Source organism: Erithacus rubecula (assembly GCF_903797595.1).
Source record: "Erithacus rubecula genome assembly, chromosome: 14".
In the NCBI taxonomy this organism is placed as follows: domain Eukaryota; kingdom Metazoa; phylum Chordata; class Aves; order Passeriformes; family Muscicapidae; genus Erithacus; species Erithacus rubecula.
Window position 1 is genome coordinate 8,848,680 of NC_136666.1, and position 22,783 is coordinate 8,871,462.

Consider the following 22,783-nt stretch of genomic DNA (forward strand, 5'->3'; position numbering starts at 1 on the left):
AGGGAAAAAATAGCCAAATGTTTAGCTCAGCGTTAGTTATACCTGGCAAGAGAGACAGAGGGTTACACAATGAATATGGTGGTGAAGAATAGCAAAAAGGTTCCTTTGTTCTGTGAGTACTTTTGCCTTGTCCCTCACCTGAATCCCTCAGGTTTAAAGGCAGTGATTACGTGAAGCCTGTTCCACAAGGCAGAGGCAAGAGTGAGCTCAGGCCTCCCCATTATCATTACCTGACCTTGCACATTCTCCTTTGCAACCTCAGCATTTTTTTGTGGTGAGGATTTCTGGGTGGTTATTTTAATAAAAGTGTGTTAAATTTCTTGCTTCTATGCCAGGTACCTGCTGTTTAACAAATGGGCCATGACTAAGCATAGACTGGAAATCAGGGGCAGCCACGATTTTAAGCAATGAGATTCTGGGACTGCCTTCTTCCCCTTAGGAACACATTTAATAGTGGTGCTTGATTATGAAAAGGATAAATCTGATGTGATTGATGTAACAGGGGATTGGATTTGATGATCCAGGGAATCCCTTCCAGATCTCTTTACTCCTAATGAAGTAATTTTTCAAGGGAGTTTTTAAGGGTGAGGTGGGGATGCAGTGCTCTGATGATGGCAAACAATAGTGAAATGTGTAGGTACCTGATGATGGTTAGTGGTTAAATCCGCATATTTAACTAATTCTCATCAACAAGAGGGTGGAGCAGTTGTCTTTCCTGGTTCTTGTGCAAACTGCAAGGATCCTACCTTCCTTCTTTGCATTTTCCAGCCACTAAGGATTCCCAAAATTTGCTCTGTGAACCAATACCTCAAATGTGTCAGCTCACAGACTCCCTACATATTCCTAAGGTACTTACCTGTTTCCCAACACTGTAATGACTGTGTCTCCTGCAATGTTTTTTCATGTGAATCTCCTTGGTGAGGACAAGCAGGGATCACTCTTTAACAATGGCAAACTGAGGCACAGGAGAACTAATGAAATTTCCTATGGTGGCAGAGGACAGCAGCAGCAGAGAAGGGACCTGCAGCACAGCCCTGGTCTGGGATTTCACTGCTGGACTCTTCTCCCTGCACCTGGCTCTGCTCTCCCTTTCAAAACAGGCATAGCAGAGTACAAAGCAGTTTTCAGCCCAAGCATTCACTGATCTGGGGTTCCCATCTTTTGTCAAGCCCTGAGGGCTGAGCTTGGGGTTTTTGAAGGTACAGGGCAAGGTTTTTTCAGAAGTGATGCCCAGGGAAAGTGATAATGTTCGTTTTTTTTCCCCCTGAGTAGTTTTAATTCTTTAATTCCTACTTGCTAATAAGATAAAATGCTGTGATTTCTGCAGGATCAAATGGTGCAGGATAAGCTAAAGGACTTTATTAATTAACAGGCTTTTAGAGCTGGGGAAAAAAATAATAAAAAAGCAACAGGGTGGTAGGTAATAGCTATGAATACTGCTCCAGCATCACCTGCCATGACACTGTAGCCAAGGGGAGGGAGGCTGTCATGTTAGTGCTGGGCATGGCATTCTGATAGCAAATAAAAATGATAAATGAGAGGGTAAGGCTTTCTCTCTCCAAAATGTGGTTATTCACAGATGTGCTACATTTCTCCAGGGCCTGATCCTGCAAGTAATACCAGATGTAGCATTTCTCTGCTCCTCTGGCTTCCCCAGGGATTGCTTGGAGCAGTGAGTGCTAGGCCCGGTGGCAAGTGGCTGCAAGATCAAATTCATAGTGTGCCAAGCATTTTGAATGAAAAGAGCTATAAAGAAGTAACATATTATTATGTCACATTGCAAAGGTCAACCCCAGTATCTGTTCTGTCATAAGGACATGATTCAAAGGCAACAAAATAGTGTCAGGGCACAGGGGAAAATAATTTTTTTAAAACTGCCTTCAGGGCCAAGGATACAAAATTACATCAGTGCTTAGAACTAAATTCCCATCCACACCCCACAATTCAATTTTGGCTCAGAAAGGCACAAGCGTAACAAAATCACCTTTCAGTGGCAAATCTTCTTATCTGCTGACATATCCCCTGCAAAATCAGCAATATCTAAAGTCACACTCCCATTTGGTTCTGGCAACAGTCAGGAAGTGCCAGAGCCTTGTTCTGTCACAGAGCCCAGGAAGGATTTGCAGGATGCACTCAGCTGCTGAAGGCATTCTCTGGAGCAGCAGGAGTGGTCCTGACACTCGGTGGGGGACAGCTCACCCTGCATCACCTGGCCAGGAGCAAAAGGTCCCCTCACAGTGCCACAGGGAGGGGGGTAGCTGGACCCAGGTGATTTATCCCAGTCATGCCCACTTTGCAAATGTTTGTGCCCATCTCTGGGAGTGGTGGCACAGGGAAGCTATTGGGAAATGAAGTGTGGAAGCCATCACTTTCCTGCCTTTAACTATGAGGGGTCATAACTGCTCTGTGCAGTGTCAGGGTGTCCACTTCCAAAATGGACACAAGCAAAGATTCCCAACTTTCTGGATCAACAGAGCATTTTCTTGTGTGCCAGCAGAAAAATCCCACAGGACAGCCAAGTTGGATATGGCTCCTGCAGCTCAGCCTCAGCAGCCCTGCAGCTTCCTGGAGGAGGCTTGTGACAGCTGGGGACTCTGGGCTGAGGATCCTGCAGCCAGCAGCACAGGATGCTGGTGTCACCAAGCCTCACCTGGTTCCCTTCAGCCACACCCTTGGCAGAACCAAACTCCTTTGCTCTGTCAGAGCCTCAGACTCACAGCAACCCCTCACTGCCTCTCCCCTGGCCCAGGGATGGGAGCAGCAGTGGGAAGTGTTGGGCGACATCCACACAACCACAGCTGCACACACCCAGTCAGACACCAGAGTGTGTCCAGACCAGCACACAAAAAGTGTCAGGGCTGGCATGTGACAATCCAACCACTCAAATGGTGTGGCCCATGCCCCATGTTTAAAGGACAACACAGGTCAGGGACAGTCCCAGTGAGCAGTGCAAATGCCACCCTGCTTGGAGGCATGGGGTAGTTTAGCTGCACACAGACAAACCATGCTGTACCTGCTGCCATCAGAGGCCAAGGACAGCCCACACTGTCCCCTAGTGCACACACAGCCTGGACACCCAGAGAGGAAGGTGGCACTGAGGACATCTGCATTCATCCCATATAATGTCACCATCCAGAGTGGCTACAGCAGAAAGGTGTGCAGCTCCCATCACGCAGCAGAGCCCCTTCACTGCCAAACGCTCAGTTCCCACAGCCACTCGGCCCCAGGTGCCATTGCATGCCCCAGCAGCACCAGCCCCACGATGAGCTGCCCAGGTCGGGGTGCACTCACTGTTGCAGCTGCCGCCGGTGCCAGTCTCTGTCGCTGCCACGCTGCGCTGAACTGGCCCTTCAGGCGCGGCCCTTCCTGACAGTGCGGGGGGAAACAAGGCAGGGAGACAAACAAAAGAGAAGGGAAGGGTCAGAGAGGGAGGGAGGGATGGGGGGGATGAAGCAAGGGGGCAAGAAGGGAAAGGGTGTGTCTTTAACTGAACCAAAAGCCTTTTGCTGGCTGCAACATCCCAATGCTACAGGACCTTTGCTGTGAGGGCGTGGCGCAGGTGAGATCCTCTGACCAAGCACCACCTTGCATCCCACAGCATCACCTGCACCAGTGCTGAGAGAGGGTGAGCTGGGCAAGAGACAAAGGAGAAACTTCTCCTTGGACTGTGAGGCCACATAGAATGGTCACACAGAATGCCATCCCTTGAGGGACCCAGAAGTCTTCTCCAAACAAGAGAAATTTTAGGATGCTTGAGCACTTCCTGTAAAGTATCTGGTACTTCAGCATCCTGATTCTTGCCCATTGCCAGCCCTCCTGGGCACAGTGCAGGGACTCATCTGCCTCTGCCAACAGAATAAGGCTCAGGCCTGATGTCTTCACTGAACAAGCTCAGGCCAGCCAGAGTTAAGGGTATTGTTGGCCAAATGTCCCAGTGAAGAACCTCACACATCACCCTACACTCTCCAAAAGTCTTTGTCCCATCAGTACTGTCACAGGCTGGGGAAGAAAATACTTGATCCCACAGCTTCAAATCACCCACAAGCATGCCAGCACTCAGAAAACTGAGATTTAGAAAGGGACAGGGGAAGAAAAATTCTGGGGCAGGAAAAACAGCACTACATTTTCCTCTGCATCAAAGTAGGAAAATTTGGGGAATGGGATAGAGGAAAAGGGGTAGGGATCTCAGTGAGCACATTAAGAGTGAATGACAGTCATAAAGTCTGCTGACTTTCCAGTAAGATGTTTGTGTTCCCACAGGGACAAAATCCCAAGATGGAAAGGGTAGTTAGTGAACACAGTGGTTTGGGGTAGACTTCTGGCTGTGCTACTGAGGAACTCGGGCTGAGAGCTGCCTGGGGAATACCTAAAATATGGGTTCAGGGTATGTTCAGCTGGTCATTGCCCTGGGCACCTGCCCACCCTGCAGCAGCAGTGGAAATTGAACAGCTGAATGTAGCTGGCAGCTCATTCTGCTTGGGGAACTGCCCACTGGATGACTGACTCACCTCCCTTCCCAAAAAGTTGAAGTAGGAATTTGGGGAGTGGGGGGAAGGTTTAGAAAATTGTTTCATGCTGGTTGTTTAAATTGCCTCTGTGTTACAGTTGAGGGAAAACAAAAGAGAAGTCTATGCATAAAACTGCATCCTAAAGCCAGCTGTGGCAGAGGCATGGATGTTGGAAAGAAGCAGAGCAAATGAAGTCATCCAGCAGTGGGGGAAAAACATCAATATTATATAGTGCAGAACAAAGCAAATTCTACCTCAAACACAAAGCTGAAAGGGAAACATCTCCCTCTGTCAGATCTATTACCATGCATTTATTCCAATAACAAATAACTAACCCAGAGAGTAACCCAAACCTGATTTATTTCTCCATCTAAGTAAATATGTAAAGGCAGCTGAATTTGAGTGTAAAAACCACTGATCTCATATGTTTTTTTATATACGTTGGAAAAAATAGGAGTGAAGTTTCTGCCTTGCTGCCAGGGGATGCTGGCAAAGCATTTGAGCTATAGATATTGTATCTTGTCACTAATGACTGCAGGGAACTAAAAGGGATTTGGATTTTTTAATGCTTCACATTAATTGATAATTTGGTCTCAGAATCCACAGTGGAACAGAGGATTTGCTATATTGGATCTGTCTAGTGGCCCATAAAATCTGGCGTCGTGCCTCAGTGATGCTCAGAAAAATTATCATGCAGCTTTGCTTATAATGTTCTTGGCCTTTCTTGTAAGGACCATATAGCAGAAAGGGGCAGAAGGTCCCTCTGGCCTACACAGCAAACATCTCCAAAATCCTGAAATGTAGGCTTGGCAGGGTTCTGTCTATATATCTGCATTGTTTTATTTTGTTGGGTTTTTTTTTTAAAGCAAGAAAGAAACTCTAACTACAACCATTCTCAACAGATGCACTGCTGCTTTAACTCTTGGTCTACACAGTCCAAACAGAGAGAGGGTGATCTTGTGTTTTCAGAAGGCAAGCAGGAGCATGGCTGGGGCCAGAGCAGGGAGATGCCTTCTGCTGAGCAGAACACTATTGATTAGGCAGTATAAAGATTTCCCTCACTAATTCCTTTGGCAATCTTATCATGTGTCGCCTACATAATTGGATGGGGAAGGGAGAGGTGGAATCACTTAAGCGTTCAAAGCTCAACAGGCACTGAGAAAAGATTCCCATTTCGTGTGTGTGTGTGCAATTTTGTGCATGGTTGCCCCTTGATTGTACATTGAACACGCTCCCTTTGACAGCCGAGCCCTAAACAGCCTGGGTATTAGAGCTGCTTGCAAATAGGGGATTTCTCCATCCAGCTGGGGGGGAGAAGGAGCTCACTGGGGCTGTGAGAGAGGCAGGACTTTGAAACTGGGGAGGGGAAACCCTGGAGAAACTCTGGCCATGCAGGAATCAGCAGGAAAAAAGAAAAAAAAAACAGAAAAGCAGTGATTTCCTTCCATGCAAGCGTCTTAATTAGGGAGGTTGATGAAGATACTTGAATTTTAATTTTTTCAGGGAGGCTTTCAGTTTGTCATGAAGCAAAGCATAATTTATCCATGATCTCACTAAACTGGCTTATAACTTCTCTGCCTCCAGTTTCTTTATTGATCACACTGAGGTTTGGGGCTGCTCACCACCTTTCCTGATCAATGTGTCCCCACACAAAAGATCTCTTGGCTGCACCCATGGTAAAGGAGAGCTGAGATCATGGTCCTGCAGGTGGGAAGGCAGAAGGCCATTGGGCTGCAGTGAGGAAATGGGTTTAACAGCCCAGACTCGATGAGGGGGGTGCTTCCATTTGCACATTCCAGTCTCACTGGACTGGAAATGGCAGAGCTCCTCCCAAAGCATGAACAGTTCATAACCCACACTCTTTCTGGTCACCTGTGCTGGAATAATGAAGCTGGAATAATATGCTGGTGTAAGGTTTTCCACCTTCTTCTGCTCTAGCTGCAGTTTAAACCAGTTTAAATTTAAATGCAGTTTAAATTTTTACCCACCTTGGTAAAACCCAGAACCGTCAGTGCCTCTGACCTTTTGTGCACAAAATCCTTCCTTGTTTCTGGTGACACCACAGTGAAACACGTTTTGGATGGATCTCCACCATGGGAGAGTCTATCTTGCTCAAAATGAGGCATTGAGCTCTTTTCCCTGTCTGTCACAGCTTTCAGGCTAATGGGATGCTCCAAGTGGGGACAGCAGGAGGAGGAGAGCACACTGCATGCAGGCAGCCTCTAGCAGGTGTTGGGAACCACACTTGGACAAAACAAATTAAAACAGGGGAAAGAAAAACAGTTTCACAGCCAGGGGGAGGGGGGAAACTACTCAAGGATGGATGGGGATCACAAGTGGCTTCTTTTGCCTCTCTAGATATGTTGGCTGCAGCCAGGGAACACTGAAAATAGAAAAGAGTCCTGCCCTCCCTAGTAAAGTTTTGTGCAAAGGGAATTGCTTTGAAGGAAAGGGTTCCTGAACTTCCCTGCAGAAAATTTGCTATTTCAAGTTTTTACAGCAGAGGTGACAGACTTGGGTAGTTTGGCTGCATTGAGAAACAGCCCCAGATTTCTGAACTGAACTGACTCGAACTTCTGGGGATGGTGTCACTGCCCCAGGGATGGCTCCAGCATTTGACTGGTTACTGCCAGGACTCTCCCCAGATCCCAGGAAATCACCCTGGACAGCTTTAAAGAGCAGCCAAAGTCCAGCCAGCATGGACAAGGACTGGGAGAATCATCTCTGTTGAATCCAAACTTGTCATATACATCCTCAGGTGTTTTAGGATGGAAATACTGAACAACAAACAATTCCTCCCTGTTTGGCTACATTTTAACCTCTGCAAATGGAAGATTAAAAACCATCAGGAAGCTAAAATGAAAGGCTTTGAACTCTCAGCCCTCTGGATCTCAACCTGATGTTTGGGAGAAATCAAAAGCCTCAATTCAAATGCCTGGGAATGGGGCTGAGCTTTGATTGAAAGATCCTAAGTTTGATAAGGTCTCAGCAGGTATGTGAGGGTTTGGGGGGGAACATGGGGATTTAGCTGGAGGTCAGAGTTTAGGTTAATATTGAGACTGCATTAAACAAAAATTGTGAGCCAAATGACTTGCAGTGACAGCAGCAGCATACCCTGAGCAGGAGAAAAGGTTAGCATGGAGGTCAAGTACCAGAACAGGGAGTTTTTATTTCCCAAAAACAAACTGCTCTTTTGTGCCTGTGCTTCAAAGAAGATGTCACCAGATTGTGAGAGCTCTTCACCTGCCACATCCCTCTCATTACTGGAATGAGATAAATGGCAACAGCATGAAAACAGTAACTCAAGCAGGAGAACAACAGGTAGACATTGAGAAAAGGGGAGGGAGAAAACAGGGCGCGGATGCAGGTCTTGACAGGGTGGAGAATTAGGGCAATTACCATTTCTGAGGAAATGCCAGGAATACAGCACAGCCTAATTTCCCCAATTAATTCTTCTGCACTTGAGCTGCTTTGTGTGAAGGGCTCTTAAGGTTTCAAACAGGAGAAAAAAGCAAGACTCAACATTTGTTTTTCCCTCGGTGTAGAAATGGGGAAGTGTTGAGGGAAAATGTCTGGCTAAAACACAAGATGATGCTGTTACATCTTCCTTTCAGGAGATAAGGAGCTGTGCCACAAATTCAATTTGCAGAGGTTTTTATAGGAGCCACAGAGATATCAAAGACCAGCACGTTCAATATCACAGTGACTTTTCCTGCACGCAGAGCACACGGGGACAGGCACAGAGACACTTCACCCACACACCCACACTGAGCCATTCCCTCACCTCCCCTCCTTCCAACCCTACTGCAGCTTAGGAGGAATCTGGTTCCTCTGCCCCCCCCCCAAACCCCAGTCAGGGCAGCTGGGAGGCACCATGGCATGAGTCACACCTAAAGAGGCATACAGATGTCATCCAGGGGGCATGATGGCAATAAGAACAAGGGAAGAAATAACAAATCAGGGGCTGGGGTGATGGGATACATGGGATAATCAGCTAGGCATGTAATACTTTCAAACACAGGCTCTTGCACATAGGAAGACTCTGGCTCTGGTTGACTGGCACATCTGTATCAGTCACATCTCCAGGTCACTATGAGACTTTTTTGCCCCTACTCTCATAGGTCTGACAAAGCAAGATATATTTTCAGAATCAGCTAAGAAGGAGAAAATTAAAACACTTCTAAGTCCTCTTCCTAATAGAACATAAATTTACAGATGTGAAACCTTCCCAGACCCTGAGCAGAAAGGGTGGAGAGAGAGCAGCACATCACATTTTCCACCTCAGAGAAAGGCTAGAAGAACAAAAGGCAGTGCACAGATGCATCTGCACAGCACTGAGGTGCTGGGAATGTGACACACATATTGTACCTTCTACAAGAGATCCCCCACAACAGCCAGTGTGGCCAGGGACTGAGCTTGCTCTCCCCCACCCATCAGCACTGAACTGAGCCTGAGACCACTGGCTGCACAGCCTGGCTTATTCTCTGTCCAGAGCTGACTTACAGCCAGTGTACACTGGGTCTACCACAAAACCTGAGAGTGGCAGCTCATTTTCCCTCCAGAAGTGAGGCAGTACCATATCGCAGCTAAAAATTCAGAAGGAGTTTTCCTTGCCTGTGCCTGTTGGCATTTCCCTTAGCAGGTGATGGTTCAGAGCCCCAGCACACTCATCACAGGGCTCCATCCTGGTGCTGACAGGATCCCTGTGCTGGGATCCACCTCTCACACTGCACAAACACTGCATGAGCTGCACAGCAAAACCACAAGGAAGGTACCAGGAGGCTGATACTGGGTGTTGTTCACAGGAGCTCCAAGGGGCTCAGTCAAGTCTGCACAAAAAGGCAGCTGGGAGAGTCCAGCTGAGCCTCTGCAGAGAGTTGGAACAGAGCACCAGTGATGGTGTGATTATTTTGGAGCCCTCTGTTGAGAAGACTGTGGGTCAGAGTAAATCCAGTTTCAGTGCAAGGCTTGTCTGTTAGTCCTATCTACCATGCTGGATCAGCCTCCAAAGGAGCACCCAGGATTTGGAACAGGGTGCCAGAAGAGTAGGACAGAGGAAATATGGACAGAGGGATATCTTCATGATGTTTCAGAAGAGGTTTCCTCTATTTAGCATGTGTTTTCACTGCTGATGTCCCACCCATGTCAGGACATCACCCTGGGGGTTATTGAGGAGTTGTGGCTACAGTTTAAGACTGCATCCTCATCTAAAGATGAAGAATTAATTCCCTTTCCTTGGACTGCCATGTGATTTTGTTTGGGAATTGAATTGCATATTTTGGGGGAAAAATGGAAAATTATCTGGGTATTACTGGAGCTTGGGTGGTCCAGAGCCACAGAAGGGCTCTTGGAGCAGCCAAAGCTCAGTGTGCAGGGTGAGAGCAGCTGGGAATTTTGATCCCAGCCCTGGTGGTGCCCCCAGCTCTGACACTCCCCCAGAGCCACCATGACATCTCCAGGACAGCACTGGGCAGGCACCCTGTGCCCCCCTTGCTGCAGTCTCCGTGCCACCCTCAGCTTGGCTGAGGCACAGTGTCCCTGACCCGCAGCATCCCACCACCTGCTGTCACAGTCCTGACTCATACCTAAAAAAATCACCCACTCACACAGCTTTTTTAGAGAACAACAAGGAAAATGAAATCCACCCAAACCTTCCCTCTCCAGCATGGATGGATTCTGTCCTGCCTTCCCACAGAGACCCACAGCAAAGACTGCACAGCACGTTACACAACACAGCACAGAAATGCTCCTCCAGCAGCCACGCCTTCCCCTTCACCGGGAGCTGGGCTGCATCTCCCTGTCTCCCCAGTGCCTCCACTTCCCTCTGCTCTCCATTCAGATCCTGTTCCACCTCTCCCCACCACTTCCACCTCCACAAGCATTTTCTGTCCATCCTGTCTTCTTGAAAGGAGGTTAAAAGGCAGCAGTTGACAGGACCCCTCTGTGATGCAGGAGGAAAAGGATGCACAGCATGGAGAGATTGCAGAGAGGGGGAACAAGCCTCTCTTCTGGTTTTGTTTGTTTTCTGTATCCAAATGTGTAATAGAAAGTTAAGCAGTTCACCTTTGTTAAAGCAGTTCTGCATCCCACAAATGCAGGAGCCAGATGGTGTACTTTCTTTGTCTTAAAAGATTAAAAAATGGGAAAGAAAAGAAATGGCTAGGAACTAATCCTCAGCCTGGAACACAGTAATATAGCCACATACCCAGTTATCCAGGCTTGCAGGGCCTGGGCTGGAGCAAACACAGGGACCCAGCAGACTGGAGAATCTGCTTGCAGAGAGCTCTAGTCCTGTCCCTTTGTGTCAGCGTGGGGGTGGGATTTCTCCCTGTGTTTCCAGAAGATGACAAATTACAGCTTCTCCCAGGACTGTAGCTTGGACACACCAAGCAATATTTTCTAGAACCAGCTGAAGCAGAGCTTTGTTCCAGGCCCCACTGGCAATGGCAGGCAGTCTAAAGGGAAAAGCTGCAATGCACAAACACTGGGAAATGCTCAGAAACTTCACCAGCCAAATCATAGATGTGACCAGGGACAACACTGAAGGCTTTGAAAGTTCAACTCTTCAGCCAATTCTCCAGCTGAGACCAAAGAGCAGTTTGGTTCTCCCACTTCTTTGCTCATATTCTGGGAGGAATGTGGTTGGACTGTAGCTGGAACAGGGATGAAGGACACCTGGCCCCTGGAATTTTGCTTTTTGCTGGCCTGGGGAGGCTTCCCAGCTCTGTCACCAATTCCTGCTGTGGCTTTGGGCAAGTGACAAATCCTCTGCCCCTCCTGCCACCAGTGCAAATATAGACAATCAGAATCTTATTTTGCTAGAAATCTTCTTTGGACTTTAACAGAGATAAGGTCTCCATGAATTAACTTGATGATCAAAAGTTTTAAACATACTGAAAATAACTTAAAGAAAGGAAAATCAACTAAGAACAAATTGTCTGAAACTCAGCTCTTGTTCTGTTAAGTAGGTGATAATTGCTCTCTACTTTAGTCACACTGGCAATTTGTGTATGCAGAGCAAAGTCCACTAAAGAGCCCTAGGACACTGCATCAGACAGCATGGAGCAGTCCTCAGCAAAGCACTTGGCACAGACAGGATGAGGGCTACAGGACACCATCACAGAGAAGACAATAAAATGTCATGACAATAAACTGCCCTGTGGAGATCATCTCAGCCAGCAATTTTTGCCCTTGGTGCTGCAGGGGCAAGGATTGTCTCCAGCAGTGTGACCCTGCCTGTGGAAGGGGCAGGATTAACAGGGCTGAAGGCAGGCAAAAACTTGGGTAATCACATGTGCTGCTTCCCATCCTCCCCTGGATTCTTCTCTTTCTACTCATTCCTTCATGAATGAGTAGAAATGGTCCCACTTATGGGACCACACCACCTCTTTCCTCATCACTGCCCAGTAACTGCACTGAGACCTTGTCCCAGCATGGGCTTCTCTGCTGCACAGTGAAGATTGGTTCCCTCATTTAAAGCCAGTGGCAATCCAGTGCCCTGGCCTGGGAGAGGTGATGTTTCAGTACCAATCTGATCGTGTTTCCCCTCCTCCCCAACAGGCCACTCCTTTCTGGGCAGCCTTAGCTGGGAGAAATAACCCTCAAAGCCAAACATACATGTTCTAAGCAGAAATAAATCAGCCCCAGTGCAAGCATCAGGCTAGAAACCATGGCTCCCCTAGTCTGAGAAGCCTTTCCCTGCTGGTGGATGGTCCAAACTCCTACTCCAGTGTGCTCCAAACACTTCTCACATCACATTTCTCAGGTAGCTAGGAAGGAAAACTCGCTGTTCCCCCAGGGATGCTGCCATCAGGCAGGCAGGACAGTGCAGACAGGTACAAAGGGAGTGTGCAAGACAAGGAACAGTGTGAGCACAAATCACAGGAGAAAAGACTGGAAAGGCATTCCTGGCTCATTGAGTCTCTCCCCAGAGACCAGTACAGGATTAGCTTCTCCACTAAACCCAGGCATTTTTATCTAGTTGCTTCCTGAACTTCTTTAATGACAGGCTCTCAGCAACCTACCCCTGGCAAATTATTCCATTGTTTAAATGATGACTCTACTGGGAGAAAAAATGTTCTGAGGTCAAACCCAAATTGACTATTATTCTTCCATATTTTATGCACTTATCAGTCAGTCTTTCAGTTACCTTCTCTCTAGGTCCCTGTATTGTTTCTTTAATCTAAAACCAGAGGTCACAGCCTGTAGTATTTATCATCTCTACTTATCATCATTACCTTTAATTTGTCAATGTCTTCAAAAAACAAGGAATAAAAATAGGCAGTAAGGATGGAATGATTTCAGAGCCATCCAAAAGCATGTGACTGTGTGCTGGGGTATCACAGAGTCTGTATGTAGGCATCTGCATGGGTGTCTGAACTACAAGCATGGCCAGGACCAAACAGGATTAAGGACAGTGGTTTAGGGATGCCTGATCAACCTCTGTGCACACGTTTCAATGAGACAATAACCAAGCAAGTGAGCCCAAGGGCTCCAAAAACTCATTTAATGTAACATTTCCCATCTCCCTTCACTCTGAGCATCAGAGTGCCACTGCAGCTGCCTTACCCTGTAGTAATCAGTGCTGTAGACATCTCTCGACATCCCAAAGTCTCCAATCTTCACCAGCAGGTTGGCTCCAACCAAGCAGTTCCTGGTGGCCAGGTCTCTGTGGACAAAGTGCTGGGAGGCAAGGTACACCATTCCCGAGGCGATCTGGCTGGCGATGTGCAGCATCTGGGAGAGCCCCAGCTCCCCTTTGGCTTGCCGGGGCTGCCCATCCACCAGGATCATAGCGTCTGGGCCGTGTGCCCTGGAGGGAGGGACAAGCACACAGCACAGAGCTGGGTCTCAGAAGTGGCCAGGAGACAGGAATCCCACACAGTCACTGTTCTTGCTGGATGGGGACCAGCCCCCAGCTCTGCACAGTGAGGACGGACACACAGCTCCAGTGGAAAGGAAGAGAGAAAAGCTTAATAAAAACCAGAAATTGCTGGGTGAGTGGGTGCCATATATCCTTATCATGTCCTGTCTACTGCACACAGCCTCTTATGGCCATAGATGGAGACAGACTGCCAGAACAGAGAGACCACTGGTTTGAGGCAGCCTGGACACTCCTCTTTGGCAAAGCTAATGAGCGCCCAGATATTTACATTTGCTCCAGTTAATTCTTGCACCATTGAAAACGCCCCAAAGGCAGAGATACACCCCCCTTTTCTTCCAAAGCTGCCATATTTCTGCTACCTAATCTCTTTATCAATCCCAAACAGCCTCCTCTCTTTTTCCCATATCACCAACAAACCACCCCCTGATCAATACCAATGCAGTCAGAGATCACAGAAAATGTTTCAGAGGAACATTAGCAGCTTCATCCCTGTAAAATCCCTTTTATGTCCTGAGCTGTCCCAGAGGTAACACAGGTGCTGTGAATGTGCCAGCATGAGCACAGGTGCAAAGTTTAGCCCTGGATGTCAGCAGGTGCAGAGAAAACCCTGGGCAACAAAAGGAAATATTTTGCTGAACCAAGTGCATCGTAAATGCAGGACTTCAGGTCAGTCTTATTCCTGTCCTATCCCTTTTTTGTCCCTTTCTTTTCTCTGTGCCAAGCTTTTTTGTCGTGCTCCCTCTGTGATGCTTCTTCCCCTGGCAGAGCTCACCCTGTGGTAACCTGTGTGAAGGTGGAATAACAAAAGCCCTCATATTTAGGGAAATGCAAGAGATGCTGCTATGACCTGCCTCCTCGTGACTAACACACAGCACAGCAAATCCTCTGAGGCTTTCATGCTGTTCTCTTTGAGATGATGCTTGGTGTGTCCTATATAGTACTTGTCTTTCTCTCCCTTCTTCTCTCCTTTTCTATTTCTCCATGACAAAACCTCTTCTATCAGTATTTTCTGAGGCAGGACACCACCCTGGTGCAGACAGCAGGGTCTGTTGTGGTGGCCCTGGGAGGCAGGAGGAGCCATCCCAGCACATGCCACCACTAACCCAGCCCCTACCTGCTGATCCTGGTGCTTCCCTTTGCCACACCAGCTAATGCTTCAGGCCACTAAAACTCTCTGTTCTCTGGGAAGCACACAAAGGTCTAACAACACTGAGGGGAATTTATTTATTGTGCTTTTCTCTAGGAAACTGGGTCTAAAGTGAGCCTCTTCCATTTTAGTGCTTTTCCAATTTCTGCAGTTAAACTAGGAAAAGTCCAGCTGAGTGTCTTACAGACTCCCAGTGTCCCTGCCCTCCAGTGTCTGGGAGTCACTGTCTCCTGCTGTGAGCTGGGTGAATTATTCCATTATTAAATCTACTGCTTGCTGAGGGATTCCAAGCAGCTCTGCATCATTCCCCACCAGCAGACACCTCCCTTGACAAAGCCCAAAGTCTCTTTCCATATGACTCCTTAGGCATTTTGAGTGCCTCTTTGCAGGGTCTAAGCTTCCTCATCCCCAAAACCATCTTCCTTTGGGACACAAAGGGTATTTTCACTGCCTACCACATTCCAGCATGCAGGGGAAGGAGCACATAGCTGCTTTTTCCAAGGCTGCACAGGAAGGAGAAGCTGGCAGCTAAACACAGCTGGAAGATGAAAAGCTGCAATCCCAGGGACCACACACCTGGAAATGTTTCTTTTCCTTCATAAAGGCCAAAGATAATACAACAAGCTTTCTTTTCCAGTGAGGCTGGAGATTAATTTCATCAGGCATGAGTGTTTCTCAGACGTGTCCCAAGAAAGGGTTGGGACATGGGAGTGAAGGTTCCATGGCTCCAGCATGATATCAAGCCTTAGGAACACTTTGCTGAGTGAAGCAATTCCATCAGGCATTGGCAGTGGGCACAAGACATCATTCTGAGACACTGAGAGAGCCTGTTTTGTGCAATACTCTTTGGGAGGTCAACTGGAGCAGTGAGAGAGGTTGTTCCTCAGCTGTAATATCTGAATCCTCTAAGGGAATAAGGTTGCTGTCTCTGCCAGAAAAAAGGATAGGTCAATTTTGAGATCTTCTTTGTGAAGCACTTGAAGAACAGCATCTCTTGCCCTCTTTTTCAGACTGCCTGCCTTTGGTCACAAGGATGAGGCTTTGTCCTCAACACTGCATCACCAATCTGGGCTAAAACACCCTTTCAGCCTAGGTTATGGTTTCATGCTGGTTGCAGTGTTCAATCTGCTGCTGCTGGGAGTTTGCTGAACCCTCCAGGACCAAAAAATAGGTCCCCAGGTAACCAAGGCTGTTCCCCCTTGAATTTGGGTCTGAGGAGCTCTGTAAGTCCAACAGCCTTCACTCGTCCTACTTTGACAAAGCTATCTTGGATCTATTCAGAGCCTGAGACAGGGACTGAGCTATAAAATCCTGTTTAATCTACCCACAGCTATACCAAAATGAGGTTGAAAATCAATGCAGGAATGTTCCCAGCTCACCCACTGACCTGTGAATGCCCCAAAGAAGCTGGAGACAGGTTGACACTACTAGGCAGAGGAAAGAAGAAATCTTTAGGATCCTTTCTTACATTCTTCTGTGTGGGTGATTGCTTAGAAGTGAAAACCTCAGGGGAAAACTTGTGTTTCCTGGTCAGAGACTGTGTTGGTAGAAAAATACTCAGTGAGTGTATCCCAACCCCAGATCTAGACCTGCCATGCACAAGATTCTTGTTTCTCCTGCAATCATATTCGCACTTAGCAGTCAAAACAGGAAAATATCAAGGGTCCAATTTTCTAAATATTGGAAAATAAAACTACTAATTATTTCAAGAGGTAAGTACCACTCCACTCGCACGCAGGTTTCAGAGTGGAATTTCTGTTTTGTGGCAGAAGAGCACCATAAACATCCTCCCACAGCTGCTCCCTGGCCCTTGCTGCTGGAGGATACAGAGCACACAAATTATCTTCCTCAGGCTAATGAAATGGTTGAATGATGATGGGGGGCACTGGGGGCTCTGGCAATTTGCATCTCTCTAGAGATAGAAAAGGTAATTACAGCACTTCTTCAGGCCTTGCCTGACTTCATGAGTGGCCTGGTGGCACAGGTTAGGGACCAGGGGTCAGGGATGGACCCCAGAGACACTGCCTGAGACTCCTCCAACATTTCTCAGGTCTTTTCTGAATGCAGAAATGAGAACCAATAAACACCCAGGACACAAATCAGATCAAGAACTTGACCACCAACAAATTTCTCAGAGGAATATTTTGGTTCTTGTGCTGTTAAAGCAGGAGCTCTGTCTGAGGGGAGTGATGGCAAGTGGCCTTCCTGCTTCAGCAGGACATGGCTTTGCTGGGCATGCAGGACTCAGAGCTGCTGACAGCTGTGGCTTCATGTCCCTCCATCCCCACAGGGCAGAGAAGGATCACAACCACACTTCCTGCAGCTTCAAATTTGTTGAGGTGGGAGAAGACAACCCTGGTTTCCACAGCTCCTGAAATTACCTAATAGAAAATGTTGAGATAGGGCTACTAAAGCCCTAAATCTGGTGAGCACCCTCATCTCCTCCAAGCTGTCCTTGGAACAACCATCTCTCACTACTCAGTGTTGTATTTTGGCTATAGGAGCCGTGGAAAGGATAATGCAACATAGTTCCTTGTGTAATGGAGAAGCAAAAGAGGAGAGAGCTTTATTTAAAGAAACACTACACTTATATATAGGGTAGTTCATGCAATACAGAATAGAAAAGACTCATTGGTCCAAGAAGGCAACACCTCTTTGAAAACATGCTTTCTGCAAAAGATCACGAGACACTCACACGGCTCTCTGCAGGTGTTTAATCACTGTTATAATTTCTTGTCCTTGAGCAGCCTGAGATAGGCTGCCTTCTTAGTGCCCAGTAGTATCCTAATGACAACTCAGCCCACTGAATCACGACACCAGAGCAGCCCCACAGCACCTCCCTCAATCAAGGTGCCCTCATGCCCACACACCTGAGGAATTTGTTGAGGTCGCCGTGCTTCATGTACTCAAAGACCATGATGAGCGGGTCGCCGTCGCCGCACACGCCGTAGAATTTGACGATGTGCTCGTGCTGCAGGTTGGTGAGCAGCTCTGCCTCCCGCTGGAAATCCTTGCGGGCTGCCAGCGTGGGGTCCTTCAGAGCCTGGAACAGGGCATGCAGACACACACACTGTGCTCAGGGGGGGAAAAGGCAGAACAAAGGGGTCACAGCATCCTGGGGAGCTGATGAGGAAGGGAGGGAAGAGAAGCACTGGCCCAGTTGTGCTGGGAGGGCTGGTGGCACCAGGTTAGTGTGTTGTTCCTGTAGTTGCTGTCCCAGTGGGTTCCCAACTCATTTCCTAGGAGCAGCAAACATGCCTCAGAGGGTAATAGCTTCCAATTATTCCCAGCTTGGGCAGAATTTATACTGGTGACCTAGGGGTGAATGGCTTCATATCTCATTATTATTAAATTCCTGAGCCAGCCAGTCCTTGCTATCTGTCTTTTATTTTGAAATAGCTGACTACACTGCCTTTATTCAGAAGATGGATTTGCCTGGCTGTGCAGTTATTGTGTGGATTTTTCAAACTGCCTCTGAAGAAGGACACTGTCAAGTTTTTTCTCATAATTTTTAAAATCATGTTTTTATTCCCTGCTGTTTATAATAGCTCCCCTGGCAGACTGATGCTGAAATCAGTATCCTTATTGAGAATATCTCATCTCCCACAATTTGAGGATCACACTTTCCATTGCAAGGCAGCTTGCAGGCTTCAGGTGGTGTGCATCAGCCCAACATTGCAGAGTTGCCATGAAGATGTTTCTGTGGCTGTAGCTGAAGATGCAGGAGGGTTCTCCAGGGTTGGGTTCTGGCTTGTCTGTGCATTATTGTGCAGTTGTATTGAAGAGTTAGTTTGAAAGCAGCTTGTTGTCATCTCAGGATATCAAGGGAAGAATTTAATGAAAAAATTTAAGTCTAGATCATTTGACAAGATGAAATGGCCTAAGAATCAGCACAGTCTTTTCAAACATTTAAGAAAAAGAAGAGGCTGGTTTTGAGTTGCTGGTTTTGCATCATATTCTCTGCATCCTCCACATGCCAGGACTGTTTAGGACCAATTCTGACTTTGGCTGTGCAGCTCAACAGGAGATGAAAAGGACTTAAGTCCTGAAAAGGACTCAAGGAAACTTGTTCCACTTATCCTGTGTCGGTGTGATGTACACCTGTTCCCCTTTAGTGGTGGGGAACACTGGGCAGCTCTCCCCTTATCTACACACAAACACATCTGCCCCCTTTCCCTGTGCCTTGAGTCTGCCCATGCAGACAGCAAAGGAGGCTTTAGCAGCTGCAGGCTGCACTTTATGTGCAAAAAGGGATGCTAAATATCAGAAAGCTGTGCATGGAGGATGGGGCCCAGAACTCTGTTAGTGCACCTGGGCTGGCCCATGGTGCTGCTGGCTCTAGAGACTCCTCCAGAGAAGGTGCTTTTTCCTTTGGAGCAGACCTGCTGTGAGGCTTTTCCCCAAGCCTTAGGACACTCATCTGAGTCTGCCCCCAAACAGCTATTCACATGGCATAAATCTGTTTTAATTCTTTGCCCTTTGGGATAGCTTGACTAGAGATATTTAGATGAATATTAGTTACATGGTGCAGATGGCAAAGCATCCATCCTTATCTCAGGCACCCAATTATTTTTAGTCATTTAATACCTCCATAATGTTGATGCCACCCTATTTTTCTGCAGGAAAATAGTCCCTTCCCCCATCACTCTTTTCTCCCCCTTTTTCCTGTGGTTGCACATAATATTTCAAGCTGCAGTGAGTTTAGGTTTCATCTCCTTCACACACAATAATTTTTATAAGGTGTTAAGATTGTAAGTTCATTGATATCATACAACAAAAAAAAAGTTATTTACCCCCTCCCCATTACTAAGGTTGCACAGCTAAGCATTTAGAAATGAGGGAGCTGGAAGGGATTGAACAGGGAAAGAAGACCAGGACCAAAGAAAGAGAAGGGATGTCTCAGTAAAATCAGTGAATGCCTCTCCCAGGAAGATTTGGGATGGATTTTTTTGATGCCTCCATCCACATTTTATTGTGCCACAATTCCTCCATAACTTTTGGCAAGTCCCTGAGCAGGTTGCAGCTGTCATCATGAAGTATGAAGATTTTCCAGTATCACCTGGAAAATCCCTTTTTATGCAGCATCAGGGCCAGGTTTCCACAAGCACCATGTGTTTATTGCTGCAGCAGGGCTCACTCTGAGTCAGGTGCCTGCTGTCCATGGAGCTGGAGAGAGAGGTCAGTAACTCCATCCTTCACATAAAGCAGATCTCTTCAGCTCAGTTTTCCTGCTTCTGCATCTGCCCTCTTCAAAAGGGGATGATACAACCCCAGAAACTTGCTGGGAGGCTGTGAAAATGGAACTCACATCTAGAGAGGTTCCAGCATGAGTGTGATCCCCACAATGGAGCAGCCACAGAGAAATGAAAAACAAGGTGTTCAGAGGACATGCCCTGAACACAGCCCCTCCAGCATTTCCAGTACTTGACTTTGTCACCTTAACACTCTGCTGGATATAGTGTTTGTGCATTTCTTGGGATGCTTTTAGAAGCAAGCTGAATAAAACAGGAAGCTTGTCCATGGCTTCACATCAAAACTCAGTTTATCTGCAGGGCTGAAACCTTTAGATCTGCTAAAAATCTGAGTCCATTTAAGTGAAAGAATAACATAGCCCCTTCCTTTGGGCTGGGAGAGAGTTCCTGAGAGCAGGGCAGAGGCAGGCTCTGGGCTGTGGACTCAGCTGCCCTTCACTAGGGGGTCCTGGCTGCAGTGACTGGGGAGGTGGTTCTCAACCTCACTTGGGGGCATGAGATCTTCAGGAATTGCAGCCAAATCTCAACTTAGTATGCAAAGCCTTTATTCCTGTCCTTTTCTTTCTTTTCTTTTTTTTTTTTTTTCTCTTTTTTTCCCCCTCAGATTTATAACGTGGCCCAAATTAGAGGGATTTTTTTTCCTGCCACTCCCAGAGCTGGCGAGAAGCCAGATTCCAGGGCCCTGCTCCAGAGCTGGAGCTGTGTGATCTTGCAGGATGAAAGGCACTCTGGAGATGTAAGCTCATAGTAGCAATTAACAGAAACAAGCTCAGATGCTGTTTCTGCCTACATGCAAATGAAACTCTGAAGAGACTCGAGAGCCAGGCTTGCTGAGGGATGGCTGACACTGACAGGCAGGTACCAACCCTATAATCAAACAATTAATCATGTGGGTGTCTTCATGTCCTTGGCTTTAACCAGTCTCAGAGGTGAAAGGTGCAATCTTGCACTTCACTGCTGGAGCAAAAGGGGACATCTGAGCTAAAAAAAAAGGCTTGAGCTGCCAATGTTTAGAACAAGTCACAAGTAACTGGATGCCTCCAGCACTCTGGAGAGAGAGTGCTGGAACCTTTTTCCCTGTAGAGCATCAGTTCAAATGCAGACCTTGTTCCAAGGAGCTGGGAAGCATTGGTTAAATCCAAGGGATTAAACTGTGTCTCTGCCAACTGGTGCCACTTGAGAGGAGAGCACAGCTCTGCACTGAGTGTTCTCCTCTGCCCAGAGCCACACTGACAGGGCACAGCTCCCACGAGGAATATCACAAAGATGCAAGCAGCACAGCACAAGCCAAGCTGAACTCATGCTGGCTCAAAATACCCCAAACAGGAGCAACCTGTGGCTAGGCAAGCAGGAGCAGAGTGGAGCTGAGCCGAGTTGCTTTGCCCATCTTGCAGCAAATTGATCCCAGAAAATTGGCTCATCACGCTTAGCTTTCATTGCTCATTTTTGCTGAGGCCTTTTTATGTTTCAGCTCCTGCATGTTACACAAAAAGACTGAATCCAGAAGGAGCAGGGCTGCAGTGCCTGCTGGAGGGAGGAGGATCCCCTCTGCTGCTCAGGGCTTCCAGAGCAGCCTCTCCTCCCTGTCTGTGTCCTGGTGTCAGCAGGAAGGGAGGCTTTGGCACTGCTGAGAACAGACAACCTTGAGCAAAACACTGAAACTTGGTGTGACTAAGTGGATTTACCACAACCTCCGGCATCAGATAAATCTCCAGCCCTGGCCCCCAGCCCTCCCCTGCTTCCCTTTCCCACACAGGCTCACGCAGTCTCGCTTCACTGGCCAGCCCCTGCCACTTGCCCTTGGGATTTACCTTCACTGCCACCAGCATTTTGTCGTTGGTGGGGCTGAGGTTGTAACACTCGGCCAAGAACACCTTCCCAAAGGCACCTTCTCCCAGCTCCCTCTTCAGAACGATGTCTCTCCTCTTAATATGCTGGACATCTGTTGAAGGGAGGGGAGGAAGAGGGAGAGGGTTGAGGGAAGAATGAATCAGGGTTAATTCAGTGAATGGAAAACAACTAATTCAATTTTCTTGCAAGCTGCAAGGGAACTGAAATTGCTTTGCAAAAAATTATCTGCAGGGATCTTTCTACCCTCCCACAGAACGCAGCCATCTCTGTGATGGAGTTAGTCTCATGCAAAACATCTGTGAGGAAAGTACTTGAGGTTTATCAGTTCTCATGACAAGCTCGTGGCAAGCTTGTCCTCAGGGAGAGGAACCTTTGGGGCAAATTCTGCTACAAAGACATGAATCTCTTTCGAATGATCCTGGAAATAATCCATCTCCTGTGAGGTGCAGCAAAGGTCACATCCTTCCAGTGAAAGGCCAGGTGAGATTAGAAGGTCCTGTTGAGTTCTGCACTTCAACTGGGATTAGCTCAAACATGACAGATTTTTGAGGCTGAAGCTTGGCAAGCCCAAGCATTCCTGGGAGGAGGAGGAGTGACCCCCATGCTTCTCAGGGCATTAGCAGGAGCTGGCTGGAAATGCTGAGTGCTGCCCCTGATCCTGCAGCCTTCCCCTACACGACTGCTCCCTCAGAAAGAAGGTCATCCCAGGCTGCCATTACTGGCACAACAGATGAACTGAACCCATTTGTTTCAATGATCCTTTCCACTGACATTTAGGACAGCAAGGACTGACAGAGAATAGCAACCAAGGGTTCAGGAAGAATCACGAGAGCAGTAGGTTTTCATTTACCAGAGGTGCAGAAGCCAATGAAAATTGGTTTTCTGAGCTAACAGGTCATTCCTAAAGATTAAATCCACCCAGATACCAGGCACCTACAGGGGCAGGTAAGTGACTATGGGATATCCACTGACTCTGTGTTGTGATTAAATGTCACATGTTGCTGGAAGGACTTGCCCTCTTCTGAAGACAACACTAAGGCTCAGCAAGCCTCTAAGCACCTTTCTGGCATCACAGCACCCCTAGAACTCCTCAGCAATTAAAAAAAAGGGGTTTTTTAATGCTTGGAATGAACTGTGGAAG

The 22,783-nt window shown here is 47.5% G+C and overlaps 1 protein-coding gene across 2 annotated transcripts in view; it reads right to left on the reverse strand.

Annotated features, from left to right (window-relative positions):
• The window catches only part of NTRK3 (neurotrophic receptor tyrosine kinase 3), a 203,061-nt gene that overhangs the window by 17,587 nt on the left and 162,691 nt on the right, over nt 1-22,783 (reverse strand). Inside the window, exons 13-16 of one of the 2 annotated variants that reach the window (XM_079317834.1) lie at nt 21,603-21,733; nt 17,410-17,582; nt 13,077-13,320; nt 3,292-3,366 (exon numbers count right to left, since the gene is read on the reverse strand). In XM_079317834.1, the coding sequence (XP_079173960.1) occupies nt 3,292-3,366; nt 13,077-13,320; nt 17,410-17,582; nt 21,603-21,733 (623 nt within the window). The remainder of the gene's footprint in view (nt 1-3,291; nt 3,367-13,076; nt 13,321-17,409; nt 17,583-21,602; nt 21,734-22,783) is intronic. The other variant, XM_079317835.1, reaches the window with a different exon arrangement.